At 46.7% G+C, this 13,903-nt stretch overlaps 1 protein-coding gene and 1 long non-coding RNA gene across 6 annotated transcripts in view; one reads left to right on the forward strand and one right to left on the reverse strand.

The window, feature by feature from the left end:
• Nucleotides 1–430, reverse strand: part of Actr2 (actin related protein 2) — a 38,486-nt gene extending 38,056 nt beyond the window's left edge. For both annotated transcript variants that reach the window (XM_040733251.1, XM_040733250.1), the window contains exon 1: nt 291–430. In XM_040733251.1, the coding sequence (XP_040589185.1) occupies nt 291–338 (48 nt within the window). In that variant the 5' untranslated portion in view covers nt 339–430. The remainder of the gene's footprint in view (nt 1–290) is intronic.
• An 8-nt stretch (nt 431–438) lies between these two features.
• LOC121134700 lies at nt 439–13,229 on the forward strand. 4 transcript variants are annotated; one of them, XR_005871821.1, is made up of 4 exons: nt 439–626; nt 5,775–5,881; nt 8,074–8,236; nt 9,835–10,115. It is a non-coding gene; the product is annotated as an uncharacterized LOC121134700 (long non-coding RNA). The 4 variants fall into 4 exon arrangements; XR_005871823.1 differs by lacking the exon at nt 439–626 and adding an exon at nt 4,622–5,097; XR_005871822.1 differs by lacking the exons at nt 439–626; nt 9,835–10,115 and adding an exon at nt 10,158–13,229 and having other exon boundaries at nt 5,109–5,881.
• The last annotated feature ends 674 nt before the right edge of the window (nt 13,230–13,903 follow it).

Raw genomic sequence — 13,903 nt, forward strand, 5'->3', positions numbered from 1 at the left:
GACCCACGCAGGGCCACAGTGCTCCGGGGCGCGGGGCGCAGGCGGATGCTCGGGGGCGTGTGGGGCGCGGCTGTCCGCCCTCGAGTGCACGGCGAGGACTCCAGCTCCGGGCCACCGGCTCAGGGCCGGCCCGCGACCCCGAGCGCCCGCCCGCTCGCCTGCGCCCCCGCCAGCGACCCCCTCCCGAGAACCCGCCCGCGCGCTCCCCCCCACGCCCCCGCAGCGCAGCCCCGCAGCCCCGCGCCCACGCGCACCCCGCACACGGACGCGGCCACCCCGCCGGGCCTTACCCCGGTGCCGTTGTCGCACACCACCACCTTCCTGCCCTGGCTGTCCATGGTTCGCCCCCCCGTGAGCCGCCGCCCGGCTTGGCCTGCTTCCTCCTCTGCCAGGCCCCGCCCTCGGCCCTTCGCTCCTCCCAAGCCGGAAGTCCCCGCCCGGCCGCCGCCCGACTGGCAGCCGAGGAGACCAATGAGAAGTGGCCTGCGCGGGCGCGCCCTCTACTCGCGCCCTGCGTCCGGCGCGGCGCCCGGCGTGCGGGGCGGTGGCTGCGTCCCAGGTGTCTGCGGACTATGGGCGCGGCCCGGGCGGTGGTGGTGGCGACGGGCCGGGGTGACGGGCCGCAGGTGGGCCGCGGAGGGGGGCGGGGCGGCCGGCTGGGAAGGCCGAAAGCCACCTGGCGGGCCCGAGGCAGGACGCGACCTTGCTCCCGGGCCTGGGCGGATGCGGCCCGCACCTGTCCAAGCCTCCGGTGGCGACGACCCCGGCGGGATGCTCCCCGGCCCTTCGGCTTCGCCCATTCTCACTTCCTTCTTTGTCAGACAGGAACTCGCTAAGCTGCCAAACGCCGGCCTCGGGTTCGTGGTCCCTCCGCAGCCTTCCTTAGACACTGTGACTAGAGCTGCTCGCATCTCTTTAAAGACTAAAATGAGCGCGCTCACCTGGACACACACGCACTGACACAATGTCTCGGTTTTGAAAACAGACAACTCCAAGCCGGTGTGGTGGCCTTGATCCCGGGACTTGGAGGGCCAAAGCAGGCAGAGAGCTATAGGGTTTGAGGCCAGCCTGGTCTGCAGATCGAGTTCCAGACCAGCCAGAACTATAAAGTGAGACCCTATCAAAATGGGGCAGGGGGAGACTTCATTTAGCCGGACGTTGGCGGCAGACACCTCGAGTCCCAGCACTCAGGGAGGCAGAGGCGGAGGATCTCCGTGAGTTTGAGGCCAGACTGGTCTGCCTAAGTAGTTCTTGAACAGCCAACCTACACACACACACACACACACACACACTGTTTCAAAAACGAACGTGTCATTTAATTTTAATTTTGTTTCCTGAGACAGTCTGACTGTCTATCCTTGGCTGACCAGGAGCTCAATGTGTAGATCAGGCTGTCCTCTGACTCACAGTGATCACCCCCTCTCTGCTTCCCGAGTACCGGGATTAAAGGCGTGCAGCACGGTGTCCTGCACAACTCCACTTTTGATTCTGGCCCTGACAGCTAAATGCTTCGTGGTGTGAGCAGGACATAGTAACGTCTAAATGCACAGGCGATTGTGAGGCTTGTGTGCTGAGAGCAAGCGTTAGCTCGGTGGTAACGTTTTACCATGAAATGCGTGCTTCTGAGCCTGGTTCTCTTTATCTGTAGTATCTATGTCTGTCCTTTGTGATTATCCTTGTTCTAGGACCCAGCCTGTTAACATCTCGAAAGATTTTGCGCACAGCCAAACCGGTGGTAGTCTCTAAACAGAGAACGATGAAGCTTTTGCTTTTTTAATTTCCTCCTGTCAGACAGGCTCCATCACCTTACGAAATAGTAATTGCAAAATGGTAATGTATCCTATTTAATTAAAATTTAGGCCTAGAACTCCCTTAGGCTGCTAGGTAAAATGTGAAAGATAGCCTACATAATCTTACTGGCAGAACTTTTTAAATTTCACAGTTTTGTTACATAAGTTACTATCTAAACTCAAGTAGTCATTGTTGATGCTTAGTGTTTCCAAGTTTAATATTTTGCCATTAAGTCAGCAAGATGACTTGTCAAGTAAAGGTGCCTGCTTGATGACCTGAGTTCAATCCCTTGGACTCACATAGTGTACATGCACACACACACACACACACACACACACACAGCCTCAAGGACTATATATACACATAGAATCTGGAGGCTAAAAATAATTTGTTATTGAAAAGAGGACCAAGGAGCTGGGTTGTGGCTCAGTTGTGAAATGCTCACCTACCACGCACCAAGCTCTGGGTTCCATCCCCAGCCATAAACTATTTAGCTGCCCCGGGAGGTAGAGACAGCAGGAGAAAGAACAAGCACAAGGCCTATGGGGGCAGAGATAAATTTAAATCTCTAATGGAATATGAAAAATAGACTTTCCTTGGCCAAGCCTCCCCACGACAGCCTGTGGAACAGTTTTTTCACAAGCTGCTTCAGGCCTCGAAGTCTAGCAAACAACTAAATGTGATCTTGGGTTGGTAAAAACAGCCCAGAAGACTGGTATCAGGCCTGCTCTGCCATGAGAGAGGCTTAGCTCTTCTGTCTACTTTCCCCTAGGATTCCTTTCCCCCCTACCCCCACCCCCTTCTGAGCCGACTGTCACTCACATCCCAGGCTGGTCTTGCTTTGCAGCCTAGGCTGAACCCTCAGCCATCTTCCTACCTCCTACTCCTAAGTTTGAGCATTGTAGGCTTAAACCACCACACCAGACCTTCCTTGTGGCCTTTTTTCTTTCCTTTTAATACTTGTTTTATTTGTACATATGTATATGCAGGAACCTGTGGAGGCTCGAAGGGGATTGGATCCCTTAGAGCTGGAATTACAGGTATTTTTAAGCCATCTAATTTGGGTCCTGGTATCTGGATACTGGTCCTCTGATAAAAACAGAAAGCGCTCTTAGCTGCTAAGCCTTCTCTCTACCTCTCCTCTTGTAGACTTCTTGCTGTGGGACAATCCCTCTGTATGCTGTGAATGTATATTGCTCTCATTGGCTGACAATAGAAGCTGCTTTGGCCTATGACAGGGCCGAATATAGCCAGGCAGGAAAGCCAGAATGAATACAAAGAGAAAGAAGGGCTGAGTCCAGGGAAATACCAGGCAGCCACCGGAAGAACAAAATGTATTAGAACACAGTTATAACCACAGGACATGTGGAAAAACATAGATTGACAGAAATAGATTAAAAGTAAGAGCTAGGCTGGGTGATGATCATACATGCCTTTGATCCTAGCACTTGAGAGGCAGAGGCAGGCAGATCATGTGAGTTTGAGGCCAGCCAGGTCCACAGAGCGAGTGCCATGACAGGCTCCGAAGCTACACAGAGAAACCCTGTCTTGAAAAACAAAAAAGTAAGAGCTTGTTAGTAATAAGCCTGAGCTATTTGCCCAATCATTTTGTAATTAATATTAAGTAAGCTTCTGTGTTGTTATTTTGGGACTGCGTGACTGGGAAGCTCCGTTTACAACTTCTTCTCTGTAATATAGGAGTGATGGTTAATATTGATTGTGAATTTGATGTCTGCAATCACCTAGAAGACATGTCTCCGGGCACATCTGTGAGGAATTATTTAGATTAGGTGAGCCTCTGTGAGGATTATCTTGGTTATTTGAGAGAAGACGATCCATCCTAAAGAAAAGTGGCACCTTTCCCTAGGCTAGGGCTCTGGACCATTTAAGAAGAGGGAGCACCAGAATTTGTCTTCAAGTTTCTTGACTTCTGATACAGTATCTCCATCATTATTCACTGTTCTTACCCTTGAGCTAGGAGCCAACACTCTGTGTGACTGTGTGTGTCTCTAAGTATATATGTCTCTGTCTCTCTCTGTCTCTGTGTCTCCTTTTTTGTTTTGTTCTGTTTTGTTTGAGACAGTGTTTCTCTGTGTAGCCCTAGCTGACTTGGAGCTCACACTATAAGAGAGGAGGTAGAAGTTACTGCACTTCCTCTAAAGCAGAGGTTCTCAATCCTTGGATCAACCTTTCACAGCGGTGGCCTAAGACCATTGGAAAACACAGATACTTACAGCACAATGCATTAACAGTAGCAAAATGATAGTTATAAGGTGGCAATGAAAATGATTTGATGGGTGGTGTTACCACAGCATGAGGAACTGTATTTTAGAGGGTCACAGAATCAGGAAGGTTGAGGACCACTGCTATAAAGCAGAGGTTCAGTTTAGCCCCATGGTGCTGGTAGCTCATTTTGCTTCCTAGTTTTGGCTGTGACAGGAAAAGCACTCTCTCTGTGTGTTTAGCATGTGGACGTGACTGACATGTGCCTCCAGAACCTGAGTGGTGGACAGCACTGTATTAGGTTCTCTGCCCACCTACTGAGCTATTGTAACACAACCCCCTTAGTTTACTACTTTTTGTGATACCGGGGGATCAAACCAGGCAAGTCTCTAATACTGAGTTACACCCTCAACCATCAGCTTGCTTACTTTATTTTATTTTTTTAAGATTTATTTAGGGGAGGGAGAGGGAGCTGGGATTGGCATGAGAAGCAAGCTTGTTTCTAATTTAAATAAAAATATGTATTATGTATACAGTGTTCTGACATATGCCTACACACCAGAAGAGGGCACCAGATCTCATTACAGATGGTTGTGAGACACTATGTGGTTGCTGGGAGTTGAACTCAGGACCCCTGGAAGAACAGTCAGTGGTGCTCTCAACCTCTGAGCCATCTCTCCAGCCCCGCCTACTTTATATTTTAAGCCTATTACTTTTTCATTATGTGTGTGTGGTGGGGTGCAGGTGCCCTTGAAGTGCAGAAGAAGGCATCAGAGAGGTATGAGCCATCCCACGTGGGTGCCAGGAAGCAAGAGCAGTATAGGTTCTTAACTGCTGAGCCATCGCTCCAGACCCCCTCAACCTCCTTATTGAGACACAGTGAATTTAAATGATGGAACATATCTTCAGGTTCCACAGCCAGATTCCACCAACCACAAATGAAAGTTGTTTAGACAGGGCTGCACAGATAGGTCAGCAATTAAGAACATTTATTTTTCTTGCAGAGGATTGTGTTCAACTCTCAGCATCCACAACTATCTGTAACTCCAGTTCCAGGCAATCTGATGCTATCTTCTGACCTCTGTGGGTACCAGTCATACACCTGGGGTACATACATATGTGCAAAACACTCATACACACAAAGTAAAATAAGTAAATCTAAAATTAAAAAATACTGTTAGTATTTACATTGTATTTGGTATTAAAAGTAAAACAGAGGATTTAAAGTATGTAGGATGAGACTGGGGATGTATCTCAGATGTCAGAATAGCATGGATGAAGCCCTGGGTTAGGTCTCTAGTGCAGCATAAACTGGGTATGATGGCACACACCTCTAATCCCATCACTTGCAGGTGGAGATGGGAGAACCAGAGGTTCAAACTCATTCTCAGCTGCTTAAGAGGTCCAAGGCCTGCCTAGGCTGGAGACAGATCCCACCTCACACACACACAGACACACACACACATCACTGGGAGGATATGGGTAAGCTATATGCAAATATCCCATTTTAGCTAAAGAACTTGAGTGTCTGTGCATTTGGTGTTGGTGGTAGTTTGAATAAAAATTTGAATGTTTGCTTCCCAGTTGCTGGACAGATTAGGAAGGATTAGGAGGTGTGGCCTTACTGGAGAAGGAGTGTCACTTAGGGTGACCTTTGAAGTTTCAAAGGCCCAGGCCAAGGCAGATCTCATTCACTCTTTGCCTCCAATTAACCACTTTCTTTTGTAAGAGCGGCCACTGGTCATGGTGTTTGTTCACAGCAATAGGAAAATACAAAAGACCAGGCCCATGTGAAGAGTCGATGCCTTGCTAGCAAGATTCTTCTAAGTGCCTGTTTCAGTGAAAACACTTAAAACCCAGTCTTCTGGTAAGTAACATTGGTTATTTTAACTAGTTACCACATTTCACAACAGATCCTTGTCTGTACCCCTCTTATCTAACTGAAATGCTGTATCCTGTCTTTCCCCGGCTCCCCCTCCATCCCTGAACAACATCATTCAGTTCTCTGCTGCCGAGTTAGAATTTAAAATTTTTGTTACATTTTTATTCATTTATTTTATGGGTTGGAGGTGGGAAGAGCTTCCATTAGGAGGAGAAGGTTTCTATTTAAGGATTTTTTATTAGCTTTATGGGCTTACTGGGTTGAGGCATGAAGGGTGTGACCTGGACAGGCCAGTTGACCCACCCAGAGGTGTTCATATGTATCCATTCCAGTGTCTGGCCAGAGTCTGCGGGCATGGCTTCAGGACCTAATGAAGATCTGACCACACAGACCTTCCAGGCAGCTGTGCTCATTAAGTTACTATGTAAAAGGAGAAAGAAGATAAAAGCAGGAAACCAGAACACAACGCAGTGTATTTAAACATTGTTGGTATTCCTAGCCTGTGATTAGGGCCAGTCTTCTCATAGAAACAAAAACATTCCAGGCAGCCGGGCGTTGGTGGCGCACGCCTTTAATCCCAGCACTCGGGAGGCAGAGGCAGGCGGATCTCTGTGAGTTCGAGGCCAGCCTGGTCTACAGAGCGAGTTCCAGGACAGCCTCCAAAGCCACAGAGAAACCCTGTCTCGAAAAACCAAAAAAAAACAAACAAACAAAAAAAAAACATTCCAGGCTTCTGGCCAAGACAGAACTGATTATCAAGGACAAAAGGCAGAACTGCTCCTTTCCCAGCACTCCCCACAACACCTGGTCAGATTCTGTCTCCTGTTCTCACCCCACTGACAGTCCAACCTACTTTATTAATTTTGTCTGTACCACTGCACTGAAACACCATGAGCAAAGCAGTTTTTAGAATAAATGTCTTATTTGGGACTTAAGATTCCAGAGGGATAATGGTCCATGATGGTGATGGATAGTAGCAGACATCAGGTAGCTGATACAGAAGCTGAGAGTTCATATCTTGACCCACAAACTAGAAGCAAAGAGAGTATTCTAGAAATGGAAACTTCAAAGCTGGTCCCAAGTGACACACCTCCTCAGCAAAGCCACACCTCCTAAGACTCCCCAAACAAGGCTACCCAACACCTGGGTACCAAATATTCAAATGCCTAAGATTTGTGAGAAACATCTCATTCAGACAACCACACCTATTTTGGAGGCTGAAGGAGGAAGATGACTACTTCCATAGGTTCGGAGTCAGACATGCTGCCTCAAAAATAAATGAATAAACAAACAAATAAACAAATAAATAAAGTCAGTGCCTTAGGGTTTCTATTGCTGTGAAGAGACACTGTGACCAGGGCAACTCTTATAAAGAAAATACTTAATAGGGGCAGGCTTTCAGTTTCAAAGGTTTAGTCCATTATCATCATGATGGGGAGCATAGCAACATGCAGGCAGACCTTCCACTCGAGTAGAAGCTGTGAGTTCTACATCTTGCAGGCAACAGGAAGTTGACTGAGACACTAGAGAGTATCCTGAGCATAGGAAACCTCAAAGCCTGCCCCCACAGTAACACACTTCCTCCAACAAGACCATACCCATTCCAACAAAGCCACACTTCCTAATAGTGCTACTCTCTATAAGATTATGGGGGCCAATTACATTCAAACTAACACAATTAGGTCAGATAACTGTCTCTAAACCAGTCAGAGTGGTTAGGGGGTACAGTTCAGATGTTTGGCTGGTGCTGGTGACATGTTCTGCCCAGGCCCATAAAAATGACTCTGCTTCATCTTGACTTAAGGTCAGAGAGTTCAAAACTATCCTTACTCTTCCAGAGTTAAAGACATAAGAACTAAAAATCTAAGACTTAGCTACTGAAGGATATTTGGTCTAAGGTATGGATGTCTTATATAAATAACAAGAGACTTTGTTCTAAAGTGTGGTTACTCTTAACCCTTGAGGTCAGATAACGATAGATTTAGTCTAAGGTGTTATTGAATGTTTGGAGAATTAAGGAAGCAAGTCTGTTTGTTCCTTGTATTGTGGTAAAGATGTCTTTTGCCTTCTTCCCCTTTTTGGTATGGGTATATTAGAATGCTGAAGAATAAACTTGGGGCATTCAGTATTCACTGGACTGATCTTCTGCCTCCATTCTCTGCCTGTCTTCTCTTTAGAATCTTTACCTGCCCTTTCTCAATCCACGCTCCCCATCTCAGGAACGAATGGGGCAAGTCGGCTGGATCCAGCTGAAGTCGGGTTCCTACAGTGATCAACTGCTGATGGAAAGAAGGCACATGGGCCTAAAGAAGGGAGATCGCTGACAAGAAATCAGTGCAGGTAGGCATGATAGTGCATGCCTTTAATCCCATCAAGAGGCAGAGGCAGGAGAATCTCTGAGAAGTTTACCTGTAGTTGGATTTTCCTTTACTGTAGCCCCACGTTGGGTGCCAAAATGTTGTTGCTTGTTATTTTACTTTTTACTCTTTTGACTCTTTACTCTTTAGGGGCCTGCCACCCAGCTCCCAAATAAACTCCACACATGGAGGCTTATTAGTACTATGAATGCCCATCCTTAGCTTGGCTTGTTTTTAGCCAGCTTTACTTAACTTAAATTATCCCATCTACCTTTTGCTTCTGGACTTCTATCTTTCTCTGTGTATCTTTTTTCCTTCTTATTCCATGGCTATCTGTGCAGTGAATTGGCTGCCCCTGTTTTGTCCTCCTCTCCTTTTCTTGTTCTTTGACCTTGCTCCCAGATTTCTCTTCCTATTCATTCTCCCTGTGTGCCAGCCCTGCCTGTCCTTTGTCCTACCTCACTATTGGTCATTCAGTTCTTTATTAGACCATCAGGTGTTTTAGACAAGCAAAGAATCACAGCTTCACAGTTAAACAAATGCAGCATAAACAGAAGTAACTCATCTTTACATTATTAAACAAATGTTCCAGAGCATAAACAAATATAACACACCTTAAAATAATATTCTACAGCATTTACCTGATCTACATAGTGAGCCCCAGGCTCTCCAGGGTTTATAGTGAGACCTTGTATAGGCAGGAAGAAAGGAAGAGAAGGGAGGGGAGTGGAGGAAGCCCTGAGTGTGAGACCTGAGTGAGCATGTGTTATTGATAATAGAGAGCCATGACTAGGCCCTCAGACCCATGGGAAAGCCTTCTCCTCAGGATGAGGCTCAGAGGGACAGTATTAGCCAGTATTCTGTTGCTGTTAAGAGACACCATGACCGGGGCTGGAGAGATGACTCAGAGGTTAAGAGCATTGACTGCTCTTTCAGAGGTCCTGAGTTCAATTCCCAGCAACCACATGGTGGCTCACAACCATCTGTAATGAGATCTGGTGCCCTCTTCTGGCCTGTGGACATACATGCAGACAGAATACTGTATACATAATAAATAAATTAAAAAAAGAGAGAGACACCATGACCAAGGCTACTCTTACGAAAGGAATCATTTCATTGGGAGCTCCCTTACAATTTCAGAGATTTAGTATATTACCATCATGGTGGGGAACATGGTGGCACTCAGGCAGACATGCAGTAGACAGCTACACCCTGGTCCATAAGCAGCAGGAAGAGAGAAAAAGAACAAGACCTAGCTTGGGCTTTTGAAACCTCAAAGTCCACCCCCAGCAGCACACTTCCTCCAAAACTGTCTAATCCTATCAAAGAGTTCCGCTCCCTGGTGATTAAGCATTAAAATATATAAGCCTATGGGGGGGTCATTCTTATTCAAACAGCTACAAATGGCAAAACCTTCCTCTGTTCCATATGTGGATGTTGATAGTGTGAAGAAACCATAGCTTTCTCCCCTCAGCTTGTTTATAAAGCCTGAAGACTGCTCCTACCAAGATGAACTAAATTTGCCTCCTTGTTCAGACGTATGCAATAACCCTGCTTTCTTTCTTTCTTTCTTTTAAAAAGGTCACACCATTTTTAAAAAAGATTATTATCTAGACAGTGCCCTGTCTGCGTGTTTGCCTGCAGGCCAAAAGGGGGCACCAGATCTTGTCAGATGGCTGTGAACCACCATGTGGTTGCTGGGAATTGAACACTGGACCTCTGAAGAGCAGACAGTGCTCTTAACTGCTGAGCCATCTCTCCAGCCCCTAACCCTGCCTCCTTGTTTAGCTGTTTAATAAACATGCTGAGCTTCCAGGTTGCTGAGGCTTCTCCACCAGCAAGCCAAGTACACCTGATTCCAACTTTTTTGTGTAACTATGTTTATTTTTCCTTCATTCTCTCAGTGCCTGGGCAGGACAAGTTCCTGAATCCATGTTAGAAATCAGCAAGCAAGCAAGCAGAGTTGCGACTACCACAGAAAGGAAGGTGGATGCTGCTAGATAACCAAAATGCCACAAGAAGGCTAGGAAAGGTGGCTGTTCCAGGCTTCTAGTGCTTCAGTAAAGCACCGTGACAAAAACAATGCAACTTAAGACGTCACAAGAAGGCGAGGAAAGGTGGCTGTTACAGGGCTTCTAGTGCTTCAGTAAAGCACCATGACAAAAACAATGCAACTTAAGGAAGAAAGGGTTTATTTCAGCTTACACTCCATTTCAGGTCACACTTCATTATGGAGGGAAGTCAGGACAGGAACCTGTAGGCAGCTGAAGCAGAAGCCATAAAAGAATGCTGTTTACACGACTTTTCACCTGTAGGCAGCTGAAAGAGAATCCGTAAAAGCATGCTGTTTACATGACTTTTTCATCCTGCTTTTTAAAACCATCTAGGCACCCCGACCCCCCCTCCACACACACACACAGTGAGTTTATCCTCTGTTACACTTTGGCCCTGCCTCTTGGGAACCTGGCACAGCCCTCACCCCTCTGCCAATGGCAAGCAGTACCCTGACTCTGTACACAGTGCAAAGATCCCTTTAAGTGACCATCCCCGCCTACTTCCCCTCTCTTCTTCTGCCTTTTCTCTGAGGAAGCAGGTCACTGTCTCTGTCTCTGTCTCTCTCTCCTCCCTTCTCCCAGTAAACTCTCCACACAAGTCCTGCCTGATGGCACATTTGTCTTCCGCCTGCCACGGAACCCACTGAAGGTCCCACCTTGCACCATATTCGTAACACCCTCCCAAATCAACCATCAAGAAAATTCACTACAGAGTTGCCCACAAAGTCATGCGTGGTAGTACACGCCATTAATCCCAGCGCACATGGGAGACAGAGGCAGGTGGATCTCTATGAGTTCAAGGTCAGCCTGGTCTACATAGTGAGTTCAAGGACATCCAGGGCTACACAGTGAGACCCTGTCTTGAAAAAGAAAAAACAAAACTAGAGTTACAGACAAATCTTATGGAGGCATTTTCTCAAGTCTTTCCAGTGACTCGAGTGTGTGTCAAACCGACCTAAAATTAACCAACATGGTGGCACACACCTTTAATCTCAGCACCTGTTGGGCAGAGGCTGGTAGGTCTCTTAGTAGTTCCATACTAGTTTCTGTGTGTGTGTGTGTGTGTGTGTGTGTGTGTGTGTGTGTGTGTGTGTGTGTGTGTGTGTATGTGTGTTGGGGGGCAGTAAAGAAACCAATGAAATGGCTGCTCCAGTGAGGGGTGGTTTGTTTTTCGTGTGTGTATGACAATTTCTCTGTGTTACCCTGCTGACTCCAACTCAGAGACCTGCCTTCCTCTGCCTGGGCATATGTAAGAGAGAGAAAATATCCCGAGACATCTGGAAGAGTCCAGAATCAAAGGGAAAATTGAACATGGCCCGGGCTGGGAGAGCGGGAGAACATAGTGACGACAGCAAGAGACAGAGAAAGGCAAGAGAGCAAGGGGATACCAACAGAGGATAGCAACAGTGTGGAGGGGATGGCAGAGAGGATAGTTAGACTATGAGCCATGAGCTGGAAGGAGTTTAGGGTAGAGGAGGAGGTAGGAAGGGCTAGGGTGGTGGCTTTGAAATTTATAACACGTATTTGTAAATAGGGACTGAAGGCCAGAGAGCATGGGCTTTGGTATGAAAACAGAAGTATATGTCAACCACGTCCCTTCTGCTAGAGGCAAGGAAAATGACACCTTTTGGGGATGGGGAACCCATTTTACAAGTTCCTGAGGAATGCTGGCCTTTATCTAACAGCCAGAAATGTTTCTGTAGTCCATCTTGAGTTCACTTTTGACTATGGGCTGCTGGAGACCTAGCAGCTTTATCTCAAGGAAGAAACAAACAGGAAGCCGCCGTAGTGCAAAGGCTAGGTGTTTAAGAATTTTTCTAAAGTTTTTTTAAAGATTTATTTATTATGTATTATATAGTGTTCTGTCTGCATGTATCTCTGCAGGCCAGAATTGGGTAACAGATCTCTTTACAGATGGTTATGAGCGATCATGTGGTTGCTGGGAATTGAACTCAGGACCTCTGGAAGACCAGCCAGTGATCTTAACCACTGTGCCATCTCTCTAGCACCTCTAAAGTTTGACTTACTCCCATAACTGAAAATCCAGAGAAATGAGTTTCAGGTGTAGCTGGATCTAGGTCATACAAATATGTCCCCTCTCATTGGGCTCTTCATCTACCTGGTAACTCTTAGCAGTCAAACAAAAACCTAGGCTTGGTCCACATGCCCACCACTAGAGTAGTCACTTAGGGAGTATCCCTAAATCTTCCTCCATAATAATTGAGAATAGAGTCAGGCATTGACATACACCTTTAATGCCAGTACTTTGGAGGCAGAGGCAGGTGATCTCTGAGTTCAGAGCCAGCCTGGCCTACAGAGTGAGTTCCAGGACAGTCAGGATTATACAGAGAAACATTGTCTCAAAAACAACAACAGAGTTAAGAACAGAAAGGGATCACTTTCAGGAACTTTGTAGCCTGCATTTCTGCAGGAGCTTGGTGTCTGGATGCTGGGAAACAAAACAGCAGCTTAGAACCAGCACTTTGGAGACAATGTCCTAAGTGTCAGCTCTGGAAAGCTACAAGCTTGTAGTTACTGCTAAGATGTTTAACAATAGACAAGAACTTCCACACACTCAATCCAACCATGAATTCAAGTATTTGGCGGCTAGAGAGATTGCTCAGTGGTTAGGCATACTTGTGTTTGCAAAGGACCCAATTCTAGTCTCAGCACCCACAAGGCAGCCTTAACTCCATCCTGGGGGAGCCAATGGCTGGTGGATCTCTGTGAACTTGAGGCCAGCCTGACCTAGTAGCAAGTTCCAGGTTAGTCAGGGCTCCACAGTGAGAGCCTTCTCAAAAAAAGCTGATAAAGCCGGGCGTTGGTGGCACACGCCTTTAATCCCAGCACTCGGGAGGCAGAGGCAGGCGGATCTCTGTGAGTTCGAGGCCAGCCTGGTCTACAGAGCGAGTTCCAGGACAGTCTCCAAAGCTACAGAGAAACCCTGTCTCGAAAAAAACCAAAAAAAAAAAAAAAAAGCTGATAAACAGTGTCTGGAGAGATGATTTTAGTAGTTTGAATGCAATGGGCCTCCATAAGTTCATAGGGAATGACACTGTTAAGAAGTTTTGTTGGAGGAAGTGTGTCACTGCAGGGGTGGGCTTTGAGGTCTCCTATGCTCAGGCTCTACTCAGTGTGACAGATTCCTTTTTGCTACCTGCAGATCAAGATGTAGAACTCTCAGTTCCTTCTCCAGCATCCTGTCTGCCTGCATGTCACCATGTCTCACTATGATGAAAATGAACTAAACCTATGACAGTAAATGTTTTCCTTTACAGTAGTTTCTGTGGTCATGGTGTCTCTTCACAGCAATAGAAACCTTAACTAAGACAATGTCTCAGCAGTTAAGAACACATACTGCTTTTCCAGAGGACTCAAGCTTGGTTCTCAGCACCCATGTCAGATATCTCAGACCCACCTGGAGCTCTGGAGAATCTGACACCCTCCTTTGGACTCCAAGAGCCCCTGCCCTCACATATGAAATACCCACACACAGGCATACATATAATTAAAAATAAAATAAAAATACTTAAGGCAAAAAAAGGGGGGACACAGAACTCTTGAGTTTTTGTGACCCTGGGGACTAACAGGGATGA

This window comes from Mesocricetus auratus, unplaced genomic scaffold (genome assembly GCF_017639785.1).
Source record: "Mesocricetus auratus isolate SY011 unplaced genomic scaffold, BCM_Maur_2.0 Super-Scaffold_100029, whole genome shotgun sequence".
NCBI lineage: Eukaryota > Metazoa > Chordata > Mammalia > Rodentia > Cricetidae > Mesocricetus > Mesocricetus auratus.